This window comes from Zingiber officinale, chromosome 9B (assembly GCF_018446385.1).
Source record: "Zingiber officinale cultivar Zhangliang chromosome 9B, Zo_v1.1, whole genome shotgun sequence".
Lineage (NCBI taxonomy): Eukaryota > Viridiplantae > Streptophyta > Magnoliopsida > Zingiberales > Zingiberaceae > Zingiber > Zingiber officinale.
Genome location: NC_056003.1, coordinates 113,746,313 through 113,766,179, shown reverse-complemented (window position 1 = coordinate 113,766,179; position 19,867 = coordinate 113,746,313). Strand labels below are relative to the sequence as shown.

At 46.2% G+C, this 19,867-nt stretch overlaps 2 protein-coding genes across 2 annotated transcripts; one reads left to right on the top strand and one right to left on the bottom strand.

Moving 5' to 3' along the window:
* The first annotated feature begins 412 nt into the window (after window positions 1-412).
* LOC122022382 (oleoyl-acyl carrier protein thioesterase 1, chloroplastic-like) lies at window positions 413-3,520 on the top strand. Its single transcript, XM_042580353.1, has 7 exons — window positions 413-820; window positions 1,188-1,321; window positions 1,397-1,510; window positions 2,402-2,497; window positions 2,677-2,764; window positions 2,851-2,919; window positions 3,014-3,520. The coding sequence occupies exons 1-7, from the start codon at window positions 485-487 to the stop codon at window positions 3,272-3,274; spliced, it is 1,098 nt and encodes a 365-aa protein (XP_042436287.1). The 5' UTR covers window positions 413-484; the 3' UTR covers window positions 3,275-3,520.
* A 466-nt stretch (window positions 3,521-3,986) lies between these two features.
* LOC122025163 (RPM1-interacting protein 4-like) lies at window positions 3,987-18,750 on the bottom strand. Its single transcript, XM_042583932.1, has 4 exons — window positions 18,592-18,750; window positions 5,293-5,787; window positions 5,015-5,212; window positions 3,987-4,183 (listed from the first exon to the last, which is right to left on the bottom strand). Exons 1-4 carry the CDS (start codon window positions 18,595-18,597, stop codon window positions 4,151-4,153), a joined length of 732 nt encoding a protein of 243 aa, XP_042439866.1. The 5' UTR covers window positions 18,598-18,750; the 3' UTR covers window positions 3,987-4,150.
* Between the last annotated feature and the right edge of the window lie 1,117 nt (window positions 18,751-19,867).

The following is a 19,867-nucleotide window of genomic DNA, read 5'->3' as shown; positions in this document are numbered from 1 at the left end:
TTAAAATTTTAGATATTTTTATGTATATTAATATCATGTTTGTATGATAATGATAGAGTATTGAGATAAAAATAAAGAATTATAGGAAAAATAACTCAAAAAAATCTTTTTGAATAAGATTTTCGGATTATATGGGTCGGGTCAGGTTCAGGTTCAGATTGAGATGTTTTGGATTGAACTTGAATTCAGATCAGATTCGACTTGGATTAAAAAAAAAATTCAACCTAACCCAATCCAATCCATCCGAATTGACACACCTGATCACACCATCTGATCACATGGCTGCCACTTGCGAGAAAACGTTCCGTTATATGGCATCCCGCTAATTCCGATCTTCGCCTCGTACTATCCGCTCGTGATCGATCGGACGTCGGAGGGAACTCAATCTCATCATCGTTACTATCGCCCACGAATCCTATAAACTGAAGGCGCCGCGAGGAGAGCGGTGCAAGCGCCTCGCGGACCAACTGGGATCTCAAGGGGGATGGCAGCGATGCTGTGGTGTTCCACGTCGCAGGGTCCGATACGGTCTCCCGAGGCGACGCCGGCAGCCCAATGTGGCCCCCTGAGGAACTGGGCGGGGGTGCGGACCGTGCGGTGCGCCTGCAAGGCAATCTCCGGGCTGGAGGTGGCTGTTGCGGCAACCGCAGCGGCCGCCTCCGGCGAAAAAGGCGTCGGAGAGAAGGGGCTGGCTGAAAGGTTGAGGATCGGGAGTCTGCTACCTGATGGATTGTCGTATAAGGAGTGTTTCATCATAAGATGCTACGAGGTGGGGATCAACAAGACAGCTACAGTGGAGACCATCGCCAACCTTCTCCAGGTTCTGATAAAGATCCCAACTTTGCGCTAATTACTATTGTTTTTCCCTATTTGTGTCTGCAAATATCTTCGCCCATTTCTCTGCCCATTACTCTGTTTGATTTGAAAAATTCTCTCAAACAATACATTTTCAATCCTGTTTCCTGAAGAAACTCGTTTGTTTACTTCATAAATTTACTCGTTTGATTTGAATATATACTCACTTCTGATCGTTTAATTCATCAATTCTTCCATCTGTTTGATTGGCCTTTGTTTCTGTTTAACCCAATTTTAAGTCATGCCCCTTGTTTATCTGAAAATATGGATCCTGAAGTGATAGGGGTGACCATCATGATGTGTTATATTGTTTAACATTATCACCTCTGCAGGAAGTAGGAGGTAGCCATGCACAAAGTCTCGGGTTCTCCACTGATGGATTTGCCACAACGCCTACTATGAGAAAGCTTGGCCTAATATGGGTGACTTCTCGAATGCACATTGAAATATACAAGTATCCTGCTTGGTGGGTTCTTGAAAATGTCCCCTTTGGTGTACTAATAATTTATGAGATTGAACCCAATATCATTTTTTTTTGTAGGGGTGAGGTGATTGAGATAGAGACTTGGTGCCAAAGCGATGGAAGAATGGGAACAAGGCGGGATTGGATTCTCTGGGATTTGGCTACTGGTGAAGTTATCGGTAGAGCTACCAGGTCAGATTGCAAATTTCTACGACCAATTTAGTCATGTCAAAATAGGGGCAATCTGTTTGATGTTGTTTATTTCAGTCTAATTGATGTGGTTAAACACAGCCACTAGTCACATGCACTGTTGGGGCGAAGACACATGTTTGCTCTGATGATCAACAAACGTGAACAAGATTCAATCTGTTTGCGTAGATATTGAAGATAATCTAGAGTGATATCAATAAGTTAAAGGAAAATCCAACAAATAAATTTCTGCACTTTGTACAAGAGATGCCCCAATACTCCCTAGACCTCTCTCTTAACATCAACTAAGGAAAGTTGAAAACCTCACCTCTAGTGCTCGTCCAATAGAAAAAAAATTTGCTGTGAAGAAACCTTTGCAGGTCTTTTAGTCTCCTACAACTTCTGAATTCTGAATGCATTACAAACTCTCCTAGATGCGAAGATGCTTTGCCTCCATGGGCATAGCCGAATTGGTACTTAGGAGGTAGATTGCCACATGAGTGCCGAGATCGAATCTTCAGAGGAATAATCCCCCCCCAAAAGAGGCCGCTCGGTCACCGTGATTTACTTCCTTCATCTCGCTATGGGGCGCTTGGGGTCAGTGAGTCACCTTTTTGCAAGATGCTCCACCGGCAACAAATTTACTATGTCAACCATCATCATGTAAAATCATACTTAAAATCATCCAAAAAAAATCTTAAAGGTTTAATTTGACACTTGGGTTGCAGAAATCAACAAATAAGATAAGTTTGTGACTTCATTCTGCCTGATTAGGAGGAGCTTTTAGAAGTTTTATATTGGGAAGCAATAGGGTAAAATATAACTAGTTCTATTTCTTAATTCTGTTTCTTGGTAGCGCGAGAGATATTGCTTCTCACTTTATTTTTGTCTCAGCAAGTGGGTGATGATGAATGAAAAAACCCGGAAGCTTCAACGAGTAAGTGATGAAGTCAGGGAAGAAGTGTTTGTGCATTGCCCAAGAACTCCCAGGTAAGCATCTGAAGGGTCTTCTTTTTAGTCCTTCAAGTATCATGGATTTCCTTTTAGCTACGCAGAATAAATGATTTTGTTATATGAAGCATAATTTTTAACTTGGTCTCTACTATTTCCCACTGTTGGCAATTTGTTACATTTAGAAATGTATGTTGTATAACTTTTTGTCTATGTAGATTAGCATTTCCAGAGGAAAACAATGGCAGTCTAAAGAAAATTCCAAAACTGGATGATCCTGCTCAATATTCCCGGTTAGGGCTTGTGGTAGGGTATTCTATTCAGTGAAATATTCTTAGAATAAGTCAACTGATATCACTTTGCTGATGATCAAATCCATTTGATTTATGGAGCCTAGGAGAGCTGATTTGGACATGAACCAACACGTAAACAACGTAACCTACATCGGATGGGTCCTTGAAGTATGTGCTCCTGATCTAACCTTACCACGCATGCTAAGTTACAGCATAGAATCAATTGACATTGCTTTCCTCATACATATTGACACTCTTGCAGAGCATACCGCAAGAGATCATAGACACTCATGAGCTGCAAACAATCACTCTAGATTATCGCCGAGAATGCCAACATGACAATATTGTGGATTCACTTAGTAGTCCAGAAGTTTCAGAGAATGGTAGCACAAATGGAGTTGTCTCCTCCAGTCCCTATGTTCACGATCAAGAACTGCAGCAGTTCTTGCACTTCTTGAGATTGTCAGGAAGTGGTCTCGAAATAAACAGAGGCTGTACGGTGTGGAGGAAGCTGGCTCGCTGAGGTTTTGGACTGTATATTCTGGCTCTCTGTTAACAAATAAAGAATATGGTTGAGCTTGTTGAGTTGTCGTAGGTATCATAATCACTCATCATTCATCTTCATCTGGTGTTCCTTTTAGAGGCTATTGGAATTTCTCCTCTTGTTGGAAGGACATAGTGATCAGTTTTTATGGAGAGAACTATAAGTTTGTCCTCTATTTGCTCTATATCAATGAAATAACTTGGTGGTGAGAAAGATCCTTGTTGTTGTCCAGTGACGTGACTTGGATATTGTGTACCATAGGTCCCTTCCAATGGTTGGCACTGTTGGAGGGAAATCTGTTAAAATCGATTCAACTAACTCCATCAATCAGTTTTGTAGATATGGATTTTGGTTTGGCTACATCGGTAAGGGTTTATTAGTCATCACACTTCTTAGGCTATGGTATACATGCATATTCTTTTTAGGATTGTTCCACTCAGTTGTTTAAGATTTATTGGCAATCTACACTCTAAATTTCAAATCTTAATAAATATTTAAAGCTTTGGAACTCTTTAGAGTGGAGAGGAAAAGAAGATTTAGAGATTGTAACAAAGAGTGAGAACTCATGGACAAAAGAGAGAGTAATCCATTGCCCAAGGATATTCATAATAATATATTGGATTATCATCCAATTATTTTGAACTGGATACACAATCAAAACATGGCACAATATACTGCAAAAGACTGATAATACCAAAACAAGGCACAATAATCTGCAAAAGATTGATAAATATCAAAACAAGACACAATGGAATTGACCGACTTCATCTATTGAGATCCTTTATATCACACAAAATAAGTATATATTTTGTTGGATAATTACAGCATCAAGCCTTCCTAAGCTTTGAGGATAGCTCACTTTTTGCACCAGCCAAAGCACGAGCAAGTCTGTTGAAAGAGAGATGAAAGATCATAAAGATGTAATTCGACTAGATTGAGAAAGAGCCAAGTCTTATTTTACACTCCATGAGCTTAAAATTGTCGAACACGACAACACACGAGAGACGATCAAATTTCATTAAGTCGAAGTGATCGAATGTAAAACATCAAGGCTGGTACTCTCGTCCATCCAAAGTATCACAGTATCATATGAACACATGCCAATATTTGTCTTGTAGAGTATGATCGATCCAAAATCACACTGTATTAAATGTCTAGCTAGAATATGCTTTACTAATATGGCTACAAGACTCTATTGCGACATTTCAAGTTTGGCAATTTCAAATATAGAAGATAGGAACCAGAACTGACTAGTTGTAACAACCATATTAACCAATTTATACTGATAAAAGTACTAGTGCACTCCTAACTTCATATGAATGGCGAACTATCAATGCTTAGACAAAGATACGGCGGCGGCTATTTAGATGAAAGCATTCAACTCTGATGGTAGTATCTGAGGTGAATATACAAAAAATGTCGGCATCAAAATTTCATGTTCAAGCAATTGATAAAAATATTTGACATAAATAAGAAATATCCTGAAAGGTAGACTAAGAAATATAATGGTATCAGGAATCTGATTGTTGATTGTTTCTCTTATGTTTCCTTGAACAAACTTAGTTATTTCTAATCATACTTGATGGTTTATGTTTAACCTTAAGATTGAAACCAAAACCCATATCAATATGTTACACAGAAACCATGTAACGAACTCTGATAAAAAAAATGGAGCTATTGTTATTTAAAAATTAATCGAGGATATAGGGAGCAACATACAGCAGATTCATGACTGTTTTCCTGACTATTATCAGCTGTCGTATTGTTTGGTACATTGGGAACAGTAGCTGGTCGAGTTTGTCTCCCTTCTTTTTCTTTATCTTCTCTCACTTTGCTAAATATGACGGAATAACCATCAGCCATATAAAGATCTTCATTCCACTCTCCAAATTTAGGAACAGCTTGCCCTTTCTTAATCTGCCAGAAAACCACTGCATAATTAAGTATTTGGCCAAATCAATAGATGATGAATTATAGACATATCTTGAACAACTTACTGTATTTTCATCTCCAACACCAGCCATTCTCAAACCTCCGGGAGAGTTTGACATAGAACCATAGTTACCCTCTGGCAACCCTTCAGAAGTAGAATACACATTATTGTTCATTTGATAATGAGGATGCAGTGGAGAGGTATTCCCTTTGTAATCAGACCCATCGCCTACTTGATGTAATCTACTTTGATAATCACCGGAAGGCATTTGATCCTCATATCTATTATTAGGAGAATCTATGGTGTGTTTATGGATGATAGGATCATGGTGTAAAGGTGAGCCACCTTGGTGAGGAGAGCTTGTAAGTGGTGGGACATGGATCAATGTTGCACCTGCATGAAATTCTTCAGGGTTATCATGAGGATTGTCTGCATTCACTGCTTTTGTTCCCATTCTTCCCTTTCGAGCTTTCTCAAAATACTGTGTGTAAGGAAAAGAAACAGTGTCAACAGCCTCATCGCCTTCCCAATTTCCAAATTTAGGAACATGGGTGCCTTGCTGCAATAAAAGAGAATAGAAGCTTATTATTTGTTTTGTGTTATGAAGTATATTGATGGAGAACTTTCTCACTCAAGAACCAAATAAAGCAGCGTGATCTACACTTACTATGGAACAAATACTAGTGCTCTCTGCTAATAAGAATCAGTATGCGAAGTAACAGTTCCAGAAAAACAAAGTAAGCAGTATAATTATAAATCAAACTTCAAGTGGCAGGAGTCTTAGTCCAGTTTTAGATTTTAGCAACCTCTTCAAAAATCTCTTAAAATGAACATGACTGTTTAAGTTCTAGACAGGCACATGCAAATATTGCTGCTCTTTAGATTTATGCACCATCAATTAATCTGTACAAACCTTGACTTAAACTTGAGTTTCCTCATAACCACACACAGTGCCGCTTGGTATAAGTTGCTATTTAAACATTCTGCCAACCCACAAATTGACTTTTTACAACTATTGGTTTCATATAAAATTCGCAAGTGGTTCTTGACAACTTGAAAATGCATACACAATTCATAGGTTAAATTATATGTACCCCTCTAGTTTACTTGCATTCCATGTATACTCCATTTTTTTCTGCAAATGGACACTTTAGTCGATCATGTGGTTTATTTAGCATGGAAAAATTACGCACATCGGTGCTACATATCATGTATCCTTGATTAAGTATTTGATAGGATAAAGTGGATATTCTTGAAGAAAAATAGAGTGTAAAATGTAATGCCAACAAACTTGAAGCGGGGAACATATAACTTACCCTTATACGTGTATATTGGAAAAGGTCTTAGAAATGGATTCTTCTGCAGTTTCAATATAGGTTGAAATAATTGTAACAGAGTTCACATTCTCCTAGCAAGCCAGTTCTTCAACTCCAGTTAGTATATTATGTAATTAATGACAAAATGTCAATAAAGCAAGCATATCTGATAGGTTACAGATTACTGAACATGAAAGCCATGTTACAAAATCAAAGGCCTTGCTGTAAATCTCTTTGCTTCTAAATTATCATTGCACTATAAGATTAATGCCTACTTAGAAACTAATGTATGTTCATTTTTAAGCAAAAAATTTTAGTATGGATAATGATCCGGCGGTAAGAATGGGGGACCCACTTCCTGAAAGGTCCCAGCCTGAGGACGGATGGAGGGCTAACTAAGCGGGTAATGGCCGCGTCGAGCAGTTGAGCAGGTCCGAGCGGAGCCAGAGGTAACCCAGCCATGGGCTTGGGTTTCTGACGCCAAGGCGGAAGGACTGAATGGCCGAGCGGGTGTCTGCCCGGCTGGGACCGAAGGGCCGAGCGGGTGGTCCGTTCGGCCAGGATAAGGGCGAGGATACAAAGGTTAGCCGAGCGGCCTATTCGTTCGGCTCGGGATATGGGATGTCAGCAAAGGCATGTCTGATGATTATGTCGTACACAAGATTGCACGATGGAGGATTTCCCCGTCACATCATGGAGAGGTTGATACAGTAGCGGTATGGCCTTATGGATGCCCTTCTGACAAACCCATACCTGGGCATGGTCGAAAGCAGGTGATTGCTTTGATTGGCGCGCCCAGGCTCCTTCGAGAGGTCTATATAAGGTCTCCATTTCTTCACCGGAGGTACGCTGGTCTGAATCTCTGAAGCCACCTCTTTGTTATTCCTCGCCTGACTTGAGCGTCGGAGGGCCGTCGCCGGGACACCCCTCCCGGCTCGGTTTTGTTGCAGGTTCGCCGGAGCACTCGAGGATCCAGCAGGGAGCGCCACGTCCCCAGCGTCCTTTGACTTCTGATTCGGACAGGATCAATTTGGCGCCGTCTGTGGGAACGCACCTGCATCCGAGCAGAAGCAATGGACGAGGCTGGAAGACTACATACCGTGGCACTCTCACAAGAAGAGTTTGACGCTATAGTCGAGGCGAGGGCAGCCAAGATAGTGGCGCAGCAAAAGGAGAAAGCACAAGCTGAGCGAGCGCAACAGCAAACAACCTCGGCTTCAGCAGGCCGGGCGGCAGCTGGATCGACCGTGGAGTCTCTCTTCCGTACTCCCCCAGAAATTGCGCCCGCCCACGGGGAGCAAGGATCTTCATCCGATGAGCCTCCCATTCGGGATCATAGGAAGGGCAAAGCTCCCCGAGCGGACGCACCACCCGAGCAGGTTCACCGACAATTCTCTGAAGCCATACATCGGGATCCGTTACCAAAATACTATACACCACCGACGATCGGAGCTTACAATGGAACGACCGACCCCGACGATCATTTGGGGAAGTTCGACAGCGTCGCCACCTTGCATCAGTACTCCGGTAGTTCTCACCACTCTATCGAATCTGCACATAGGTGGTTTCGAAGGCTGCCGGACGGCTCTATCACTAGCTTCCAGGAGTTCCGAACGGCATTCCTTCATCACTTTGTGAGCAGCCGACGTTATCAAAGGACAAGCGCCACTGCTCACCATCAAACAAGAACCAAGAGAATCTCTCGGGATATACAACGGTTTAATCAAATAGCGATGGACATCCCACAGCCACCTCGGACGATGGTAAACGCATTCACGCAAGGCCTCGCGGAAGGGATTTCTTCCGCGCCATTCGGAAACCGCCCGAGACTACGACCACATGCTACACCGGCGAATGAGTATATAAATGTGGAAGAGGCGGAGGCCGCCCGACGGAAGGGAACTCATGCCGAACGTCCGCCCAAGCCGAACGAAAGCAGCCCACGCCCATCAGCCACCAAGAGGACCAAGAGTTGAGGCATCCCGGGCACATCATGGTGGCCGAGCGGCCAAGGATGAAGAAAAAGAGGGTATCAACCCCAATGTTTTGCTCTTTCAATAATACGACTCCCACAACACCCGCGACCGTCGGGGCTTGCCTTCAATCACCCATCCCGTACGACGGGGTGACCCTCGTCGATCGCCTTCACCCGACCACCGGCAGCGGCATCAAGAGTCCGGTCGGCGAACATATAGGAGATCTCCAACAGCGTTTCCCTCCAAGGCATGAAGATCGCTCTCGAAGGTCCAATGAGCGACCTAGGCATCCGCTCGGGAAGAGGAGAACAGAAACAACACCTCCGGGAGAAATCAATATTATCATGTGGGCCGACCGAGGAGATTCACAGGCGAGAAAAGCACTCGGAATCCATGAGGTGGGTTGCCGCCAAGAAAAGGCCGAGATCAGTTCGGGCCCAAGGATCTTGAGGGAGTTGAGATGCCGCATGATGATGCCCTTATCATCAAAGCGGTGATAGCCAACTACACCATCCACCGTATCTTCATTGAGGCAGCTCGGTCAACATCATCTTCGTAAAGGCCTTCGATCAACTACAATCGACCGAGCAATGACAACCCCTCTACGGGTTTACGGGCCGGACAGGTAAGACTGGCTATCTCCTTAGGGGAAGAACCGCTCCGGAGAACGAGGACAACAAACTTTGTGGTGGTCGACTCCCTTCATCCTACAACGTGATACTGGCGGCCGGCGTTAAGCGAATTCCGAGCTGTTGTGTCAACGTTCTATCAGAAGAGGACAAAATCGGTGAAGTACGAGGAGATCAGTTGGCCGCTCGGAAATGCTATATGGAAATGGTCCGAGCCGAATCCAGCGCAGCGCGAAAGGCTCCACGGATCGAGGTACACGCCATAACCGAGAAACCTCCTGCTTTAATTTATGATGAAAAGGAGGAGGTTCAGATCCATCCGAGCCGATCGAAGGCTACAACATTTATTGCCGCCGACCTGGAGGACGAACAGAAAGAAGAAGTGGTCAAATGCCTCCGGATGAATCATGACGTCTTCGCTTGGTCGATGTCTCCCCCAGGATAGCCCAACATAAGCTTCACGTCCGGCCGGTAAAACAAAGGAGAAGAGATTTCAGCGACGAGTATTATCATTCGAGCGGAAGTAGAAAGGCTCTTAGAGGCCGACTACAGGAGGTTCAATTCCCAAGTTGGTTAGATGTGGTGCTCGCTCTAGCCGCAATAAATGGAGGGTATCGTCGACTTCGAGATCCGAACAAAGTGCCGAAGGATTTCTACCCTCGCCCGAATCGACCAGCTCAGATTCTACAATGGATCGCGAGCTTATATGTATCCGGACGCCTACAAGGCTATCATCCCGCCGCCTGAAGATCGTGAAAAGTTAGCTTACACGGACGAGACGTATTGCTATACGGTGATGCCGTTCGGACTGAAAATGCCGGAGCAACATATCAAAGATTGATGAATAGGGTCTTCCGAGCAAATCAACTGAACACGGAGGTATAGATGACATCCTCATCAAATCCTTTCGAGCGGCCACTTTATGCAAAGATATGGAAGAAACCTTCCATACACTCAGAAAATATGGGGTCAAGCTAAATCCTCATAAGTGTTTGTTCGGCGCCAAAGGAGGACGTTTCTTGGGCTATATTGAGCGGGGTATCGAAGCTAACCAAAGTAAGATCAAAGCATTGCAGGATATGCCCCCACCTCAAAATCTGAAGAAAGCCCAGCGGCTGACCGGTCGGAACATAGCCTTATCCAGGTTCATCTCAAAATCATCCGACCGGAGCTTACCGTTCTTCAAAATACTTCGCCGAGCCACCAAGTTTGAATGGTACGCTGAGTGCGACCGAGCGTTTGGGGAGTTGAAGGATTATCTGAACTCCTTACCTGTACTGGCCAAGCCAACCATGGGTGAACCCCTTTGATGTATTTGTCCTCCACCAAGCATGCGGTCGGTTTGGCCTTGATTAAGCAGAACAGCCATGAGCCATATATTAAAAGACGCCGAGTCTCGCTACACTGGTCTCGAAAAATTAGCCTTCACGTTGGTGCTCGCCGCTCGGAGGCTTCATCTATACTTTTTGTCGCACACCATTGTCATGCTGACCAACAGTGCTCCTTAACCCGGAAGTGTCCGGGCGTTTGATCAAGTGGACGACCGAGCTGAGCGAGTTTGATATTCAATACTAACCCCGATCAGCTATCAAAGCACAAGCGGTGTAGGACCCGGAACCCGAAGCTGTGTGGAAAGTGTTCGTGGATGGATCGTCCACTAGACACGGGAGCGGAATTGGCATAGTTTTGCTGTTCCCACAAGGAGAGCGGATGCAGCTCTCCGTCCGGCTAGATTACCGAGCGACCAACAACGAAGCAGAATATGAAGCCCTTATTGCTGGATTGCAGGCCGCTCGGCACATTGGAGTCGTCCGGGTCATCCTCTATTCAGATTCCCAGTTGGCTGCTTTAAGCTCAACTTTAGGGAGGTGATTATTCAGAAGATCCCCCGGGCGGAGAATCAAGTGGCGGATGAATTGGCCAAGCTGGCAAGCGCGTTATCCCCGGTCGGCTCTCAGAAGCCGATCGAGCAAGTATCTTTAGTAGCACATGTCGATCGGATGGAGGGCATCACATACCCGAGCGACTGGAGGACAACTATTGTGGAGTTTTTGCGCTCGGGAGCTACCCCATCCGACCGGGAAGAAGCTCATTTACTGAAGAGAAGGGCTAGTCGATTCACCCTCGTAGGAGATCAACTCTACAAGAAGGCCTTCTCCCGTCCGCTCCTAAAATGCGTCAGCTGGGAAGATGCCGAGTATATCCTTCGAGAAGTGCACCAAGGTTCGTGCGGTGGACATCCAGGCGGACAGTCATTAACCAGGAAGATTTTGTTAGCCGGGTATTTTTGGCCAACACTTCAAAAGGATACTGCCCGGACCGTGGCAAATTGTCTATCCTGTCAGAAGTATCACAGCATGTCCCACCGACCGGCAGATGAGATGAAAGCATCAACTGTGGCCTGCCCGTTCGACCAATGGGGGATGGACATCTTGCCTCAGGTAAGCACATTGGTTCCAATTTATGAACTCAGCAAATAGATTATTTTTTGTACGCTTCACCCTGATTTGTGTAAAATTAGAGCCTATTTTTTGCTTCTAAAAATGGAAGCGACAAATATCATATTCAGGGCCTTGACACTATGGTTGGCGAACACGGAACACAACTATCTGGTGGTCATAAGCAAAGAGTTGCAATTGCCAGAGCAATTTCGAGAGATCCTCGAATTTTACTTTTGGATGAAGCTACGAGTGCATTGGAGGCAGAGTCAGAAAGACTAGTGCAGGAAGCACTTGACAGGGTCATGGCCAATCTACTTGGTATATGGAGGCGAGCAGTCATCCCGATTGAAGTTGGGGTGGAGTCCGTTCGGTGCAAAACTATGATGAAGATAACGCCGAATGGAGGAGCATGGAGCTAGACTTGGTCGAAGAGGAAAGAGCTAAAGCGTGGCGTACCGGCAACGTATGAAACAGAACTACAACCGGCGCGTGATCCCTAGAGCCTTTCAAGTAGGCGACCTAGTTTGGAAGAAAGTTAAGCCGGTCGGAGATGTCGGCAAGTTGGAAGCTCCCTGGGCAGGACCCTTTGAAGTGGTCGAGAAGCTCCGTTCGGGCGCTTATTACCTCAAGGATGCGGAAGGTCGGATGCTGGACCGGCCCTGGAGTGCAAATCACCTTCAGCCATATAGAGCTGGGTGAGAGGTGCGCTGTTGCTCTATTTTGTGTAAATTCAAAATAGCTGTACTCCTTTTGTCGCAGGAAACAAATTATTCCCAAGGCATTCTGTGTTCATAGCCGAACGGCTGGTTATCCGAAGGCCCCCGAGCCGCTCGGCAGGGAGGTTTATATATGCAAGCTCAGTTAAAGATCGGGAGACGGTCCGGCGTCTATAAACCCTCCGGCCAGGAAACCGGGAGACGGACCGGCGTCTATAAACCCTCCGGCCGGCAAACCGGGAGACGGACCGGCGTCTATAAACCCTCCGGCCGGGAAACCGGGAGACGGACCGGCGTCTATAAACCCTCCGACCGGGAAACCGGGAGACGGTCCGGCGTCTATAAACCCTCCGGCAGGGAAATCGAGAGATGAGCCGGCGTCTATAAACGTCCGAGCGGAAGACCAACGAGCTCCGTCGTTAAAGATCGAGAGCCGCGCCGACCGGCTATAAATATCCGCGCCGACGAGCTCCGTTGTTAAAGATCTAGAGTCGTGCCGACCGGCTATAAATATCCGCGCCGTCGAGCTCCGACGTTAAAGATCGAAAGACGAGCCGGCGTCTATAAACGTCCGAGCGGAAGACCGACGAGCTCCGTCGTTAAAGATCGAGAGCCGCTTCGATCCGCGCCGATGAGCTCGTCGTTAAAGATCGAGAGCCGCCCGGCTATAAATATCCGCCGACGAGCTCCGTCGTTAAAGATCGAGAGTCGCGCCGACCGACTATAAATATCCGCGACGAGCTCCGTCGTTAAAGAGTCGACCGGCTATAAATATCCGCGCCACGAGCTCCGGCGTTAAAGATCGAGAGACGCGCCCTATAAACGTTCGAGCGGAAGACCGACGAGCTCGCGTTAAAGATCGAGAGCCGCGCCACCGCCTATAAATATCAGCCGACGAGCTCCGTCGTTAAAGATCTAGAGCCACGCCGACGGCTATAAATAGCCGCGCCGTCGAGCTCCGGCGTTAAAGATCGAGAGCAGCGCCGATCGTCTATCCGAGCCGACGAGCTCCGTCGTTAAAGATCGAGAGTCGCGCCGACCGGCTATAAATATCCGCGCCGACGAGCTCCGTCGTTAAAGATCGAGAGCCGCGCCGATCGGCTATAAATATCCGCGCCGACGAGCTCCGTCGTTAAAGATCTAGAGCCGCACCGACCGGCTATAAATATTCGCGCCGTCGAGCTCCGACGTTAAAGATCGAGAGACGAGCCGGCGTCTATAAACGTCCGAGCGAAAGACCGACGAGCTCCGTCGTTAAAGATCGAGAGCCGCGCCGACCGGCTATAAATATCCACGCCGACGAGCTCCGTCGTTAAAGATCGAGCCCCGCTATAAATATCCGCGCCGTCCAGTCGTTAAAGATCTAGAGCCGCGCCGACCGGCTATAAATATCCGCGCCGTCGAGCTCCGGCGTTAAAGATCGAGAGACAAGCCGGCTATAAACCCGAGCGGAAGACCGACGAGGTCCGTCGTTAAAGATCGAGCCGGCTATAAATATCCGCGCCGACGAGCTCCGTCGTTAAAGATCTAGAGCCGCGCCGACCGGCTATAAATATCCGCGCCGTCGAGCTCCGACGTTAAAGATCGAGAGACGAGCCGGCGTCTATAAACGTCCGAGCGGAAGACCGACGAGCTCCGTCGTTAAAGATCGAGAGCCGCGCCGATCGGCTATAAATATCCGCGCCGACGAGCTCCGTCGTTAAAGATCTAGAGCCGCGCCGACCGGCTATAAATATCCGGGCCGACGAGCTCCGTCGTTAGAGGTCGAGAGTCGAACCCGCGACTGTGAACTTACTGGACGGAACTAAGGACGCCAAATAACGAGCGTTCGCAGGTACTAAATTGATTAAGGCCGATCGGCCATCAGTTTGCCAATACTTCGCATTCACTGAATGCAAACAGTATAGCCAAGCGCTAAACGATTTCGAGGAAAACGAGTCAATTGATTAACCTGATCGGTCGTCTAGTGGGAAACACGTGGAGCTTAACTGATTCTACGAATAAGCACCAAACAAACTAAAAAGGGGCAATGAAGGGCAAACAAAAATACAAGCAAAGGAACACAATTATGCCGAACGGCACGTACAAAATTTTACATCCGCAGAGCGGATGAAATACAGAAAGTACTTGGAAGAACTCGCCTCACTCCGGGTCCTCAAAATTAAAAAAGGCGTCCGGGATATCGTCAATCATAGCCGCCAGATCTGAAGAGGAAATGCTCAGGTCAGCAGGAAGGTGCCCCCCCTTCTTCAAGTACGCCATGGTGACCTTGACCGCCTCGGCGAAAGTTGAGGAGACGTTGCCACCGAATTTTGCGCCGAACCGCTCCGAGCGGAGGTATTCTTGGCGCGCTGCTGCTAGGCGACTCGGCTCTCCCTCCTTATATTTTCTGAGCGCCGCCCGGGAGGCAATAAGTAAATCTTGGAGAACTTTCTGGTCGACCTCCGCTTTAGTGCGTTCAGCTGAGCGCCCATCCCGTTCGGCAGTTAGTTGGGCTTCCAGCTCCTTAGATTGCTGATCTAGGGCTCGGACTTCAACTTTCATCTTGTCCATATCAGCAATTGCCTGCTTCTTCTGGCTACTGGCGCACTTCACGTCTGCGTCGCACTTCTTCACCAAGCTTTCAAGTCGAGCCACCTCTGTAGCCAGGTCGGCCTGCGGGCTTGTTTCTCCCGCTCGGCCGATGGACCGAGACTTGGGTTTTCCATGAGATCCTCCAGTGCTGGCTAGTGGCGATTTGCTCATCCTGTTGTAAGGGAAATAATAAAATCGAACGAGAGTGGCAGGGAAGAAAATGAACCTACAGGTGGCTGCTGCGTATGGTTATCGCTTGGGGCATCGATGAGGGCCACCAGATCAGGCGTCCTCGAAAAGTTTGGCGGCGGACCCGTCGAGGTTATTTCGTGAGCGGGCTCGATGGCGGTCGTGACAATAAATATTCCTCCGATGGGAATCGAAGGGTAGTCTTGATGGTCGGGTGGCCGTCTCGAGGACTCCCCTATGGTTGAAGTTTCACCTCGTGGCGACGACGAGTCCGTGGAGGAGAGCCGGAGGGCTGTGCGGTGGGCGAGGCCACGGGGTCCTGATCTGCGACGGCGTGCGATCGGGCGAACTATCGGCGCCTGTGGTTCGCCCTCTTGGGTCGGTGGAAGGCGGAGCCTCTTGACGTTCCGAACTTCGATGGTGAATCCGGCACTGGGGACTCCCTCGGTGGAGCAGAAGGAACAGATCCGCCTCGACCTCCGTTAAGCGGACGGGCAACCTCATTTCCTGCACCTGCCGGGCGGCTGGGGATGAGACCCCGCTCCGAGTTCTTTTGGTAGCCGCCTCGATTTCCACGGCCTTGATTTGGATGATCCAGCCTTGGGCCATGACTTCGGTGGAAAAAATTAAAATCGCTTAGATAAAAAGGCGAAGGGTAAAGAGTCCTTACCCGTGCGGTGGGGAGATTGGCGAGGAGATAATCCAAAATGTACAACACCCCTTGAGAAGCAATCGTCGATTTTGTACGTGACGGACAACGTTGTCGCATGAAGGTAAATTTGGATTGCTGCCATTTGGTCCGGAATCTTGGCCGCTCGTGAAGTCGTCATGAAGAAGAAGAACTCCTTCCAGTGCTTGTTGGAGGTCGGCATATTCTCAAAAAATTTGAAGCCTATTCTACTTTGGAAAATAAAAGTACCCAACTCGGATTGTTTGGGGTAGAAGAAGTAGTGGAATATTTGGGGGTCGAGTGGGATACTGTGCAGCCTAAAGAGGACGATCACCCCGCTCAGCAACCTAAAGGAATTCGGCACAAGTTGGCCGAGCGGGACGCGAAAATAATTACAAACTTCCAAAACAAAAGGATGGGTGGGAAATCTAAGGCCGCCCTGGAATTGGTCCAGAAAAAAACAAATGGTACCGATCGGCGGGTTATGGGGCCGGTCGGTCGGGTCGGCTACAACTATTTCATGGTCGTCCGTGATCCCGTACGTCCGAACAAGACGCCGAGCGCCCTCTTCATCAAACCGACTTTCCATGGTCATATACCAGGGACCATGAATATCAACAGCGGGTACGGAAGTGCTTGCCATGACTAAAGTACTAAGAAAAAGAAAGAAGGAAGCCGAAAGAAACCCGGAAACGGAGGACAGATAAGAGTTCGCAAGCAAGGGAACGAAAGGAGTTCCACGCGAAAGGGAAAGGCCGAACGAAAGGAAGGGAGAAGCTTACTGAGGGAAGATGAACGGAGAGGATCACCAGAAAGCCGAAAACCGCCAAGAGGCAAGAACTAGGACAAGCTGATATAGTCATTTTCAGCGCCTTGATGAAACAGAGAATGCGAGAGGAATAGTCCTGATTTATTTGGCATGGAGCGCTCGTCCATGTGATGCAGGTCACGAGAGACGAGGTCATCATCTAACCGTCCATTTCAAAATAATCGGCGTCCCATCGACGGATCATCACCGCCGCGAAGAGCCACGTGGCGATCGTCACCAGATTAATGCGCCCATACCGCGTGCTTGACTTAATGAAAAGTTTGCGTGATTTTCGAGAAGATTTAGACAAGCAAACATCCACGTTGGCGCCAAGACATCAAGCGAAGAGCGGCTAAATTTGGCGTAAAATTTGAGCGGGATATTATAGCGGCGGTAAGGCGGCGGCCCGCCGGACACATAGTCGATCGGTTGGACTCACGCCTCCTCGACTAGACTTGAAGGAAGGCAAGTGATCGGCGATAAGAATGGGGACCCACTTCAAGGGTCGGCTGAGGACGGATGGAGGGGACTAAGCGGGTAATGGCGCGTCGGCGATTGAGCGGTCCGGGCGAGATAACCAGCCATGGGTTTGGGTTTCCGGCGGAGGATCGAATGGCCGGCGGTGTCTACATTTGGGACAAGGGCGGGGTGGTCCGTTCGGCCAGGATAAGGGCGAGGATACAAAGGTTAGCCAAGCGGCCTATTCGTTCGGCTCAGGATATGGGATGTCAGCAAAGGCATGTTTGATGATTATGTCGTACACAAGATTGCACGATGGAGGATTTCCCCGTCACATCATGGAGAGGTTGATACAGTAGCGGTATGGCCTTATGGATGCCCTTCTGACAAACCCATACCTGGGCATGGTCGAAAGCAGGTGATTGCTTTGATTGGCGCGCCCAGGCTCCTTCGAGAGGTCTATATAAGGTCTCAATTTCTTCACCGGAGGTACGCTGGTCTGAATCTCTGAAGCCACCTCTTTGTTATTCCTCGCCTGACTTGAGCGTCGGAGGGCCGTCGTCGGGACACTCCTCCCGGCTCGGTTTTGTTGCAGGTTCGCCGGAGCACTCGAGGATCCAGCAGGGAGCGCCACGTCACCAGCGTCCTTTGACTTCTGATTCGGACAGGATCAGATAATATGCTCTTCCCAACTATTACTAGTATATTTGTTTTGGAAAAAACTAAATAATGACAATAATGATAAACAGATAAATAAAGCAAGAAAGACATTGAAGTACTAACAAAAACTAAATGGTGTGGCATCCATCTATTTCCAGAGAAGCTCCTACCTGCCTAAGTTTTGAATTGTATACAAGAGGAAGGCCATATCCAAACAATAGAAACAAGCTTTGTAGAACAATTCAGCCAGTAATAGGTAGGAAAGTTGTTTTTTAAAATAATAGTAATAGAATAAAATAAAATAAAATAAAAAATAGCCTTGTCTCCCAGTAACCAATATAGAAACAGAAGTAAAAGCTACAGCTGTCCAAATGGCTCCCTAAACACTGTCATCACTTTATCCCAAAGACCATACCCTGTCTTTTCGACATCACCTACGCAGTGTGAACGTCGCAGGATATGGCCGAAGTATAGAATCTGAAGGCAGCCACTACGTTCATATCCCAAAACCCAAAGGGAGGATCAAGGGTGAATGGATAAGGATCTTCTGGTACGGCCCACACTTGAACTTAATTACCTCGGCCAGAAATCCATAGCTGATCCCTTTTCCTTGATCCGACAGACTACGTAACCCTACACATGCCTATTCTACCATACACCTCGGAAGGCGACATAGTTTGCTAAACCTCCAACTTTAACAACCATAAACACCGATCGATTGCGAAACAGAAGAAGCAACACGGAGTGGACCAAAGAAATCAACAATCAATCAAACAAAACTCAAACGGCTCAACAAGCCCTAACAAAGTCCAACTGAACCAATCAAACTGCCCGAGATCGAAAATTTATCATTTCCAAGGAAATTAGTAAAAGCAAAAAGTCCTAAATGTCGTCAGAAAGGGCAAAAATCAGAAAAAGGACTGACCGCCATTGAAGCACTGGGATCTCGAAAGCCGCTGCGAAAGACAAGAATCGGAAAGGCGCCTCCTTTACGTTTCGGCGCCCTTTCCGATTCTTCGCGTCCTCTATCGTTCTCCCTCGATGCAAAGGAAGAACAACGAAGAGGTGTAGAAGAGCTGAAGAGGGCATTGACTCAATGCTGACCCCTTTACCAGCGAGCCACTGCAGGTCTGACACGTCAACCGTAACATCTTATTACTAGTCAACGCGTGCTGAAATAAACAAAATTAATCAATTGGAATAAACAAGGGAATTTTAATAGGCGGATTTATCAAACAAGATAACTAGTTTTACATATTAATTAAAAAATATATCCATTTTGAAATTGATAAAAAAAAAATTCTAAACCACTTTATTTTTTCTAAAATAATCTAATCTCTTCTTTCATCTGAGAACAAATTGATGGCTTGCTCTCCCATATACTGAGCTTTATCTAGGAGTTTATGATTATTGCATAAGGTAGGGATATAATTGTCGAGACGGTCACCGCAACCAAGAAGCACTTCCTTAGCATCAGAAAAGGCTCAAGGATTGTTGCATCATTTTTCTTATTTTCGTAGTTCTCCTTATCATTGAGATGGACCGTAAGTAGTAGCTGAACAAGTTGAAGATGCAATAGTCGGCTCTCCTCGTTGTCCCCACCACCTCGACGCCCCTCTACACCACCACTAAGCCATCCAAGTGAGAAAACGAATGAGATTGTTATGGTCTAATCTCATGCTTAGGTAGGTGGTAATAGTAATTCTTATTTAAGGTAGTGCATTAAATTTGATGAGTTAAAAATACTTCGATATTCTTGTCTAATTGAATTTTAGATTTCATTGTAGATAATTTTTATTATTTATTTTATGATTGTTTTAAGGTTGATTTAAAATTATAGATAGTCTTCTAATTGATTTGTTCCAAGACTATAGTTTTAAGTTGGTCTAATCTTTTTCATATAACAATTAGTTTGTTAAACTTTTTGTTATTACTTTGATCAAATATTTTAGTATCAGAATTTTAACTTTCTAACTAATTACTTGGACTAGATTAATTTTCTTAACCTATGCAAAAGTCGATTATTTAGCTCTAGTTTTTTTCTCCTTATATTTTATTATTATTATTTAATTTTTTTACCTTTTTAAAATAATGTGAAAAATAATGGCATGGTCTTGGAATAAATTATGTTATTAAATGTCATAATCTTGTACTAGATTTGAACAATAATACTAAGAAATTATTTATTCTTATAATTATAA

Bases quoted from the DNA above. Each gene is read 5' to 3' on its own strand.
- LOC122022382 (XM_042580353.1), top strand. From the start codon at position 485: ATGGCAGCGATGCTGTGGTGTTCCACGTCGCAGGGTCCGATACGGTCT. The intron at 821-1,187 runs GTTCTGATAAAG...TCACCTCTGCAG, and splicing joins CCATCGCCAACCTTCTCCAG to GAAGTAGGAGGTAGCCATGC. The intron at 2,765-2,850 runs GTAGGGTATTCT...TGATTTATGGAG, and splicing joins ATTCCCGGTTAGGGCTTGTG to CCTAGGAGAGCTGATTTGGA.
- LOC122025163 (XM_042583932.1), bottom strand. The intron at 5,213-5,292 runs GTAAGTTGTTCA...GTTTTCTGGCAG, and splicing joins GTGTTGGAGATGAAAATACA to ATTAAGAAAGGGCAAGCTGT. The intron at 4,184-5,014 runs GTATGTTGCTCC...CTCTTTCAACAG, and splicing joins AAAACAGTCATGAATCTGCT to ACTTGCTCGTGCTTTGGCTG.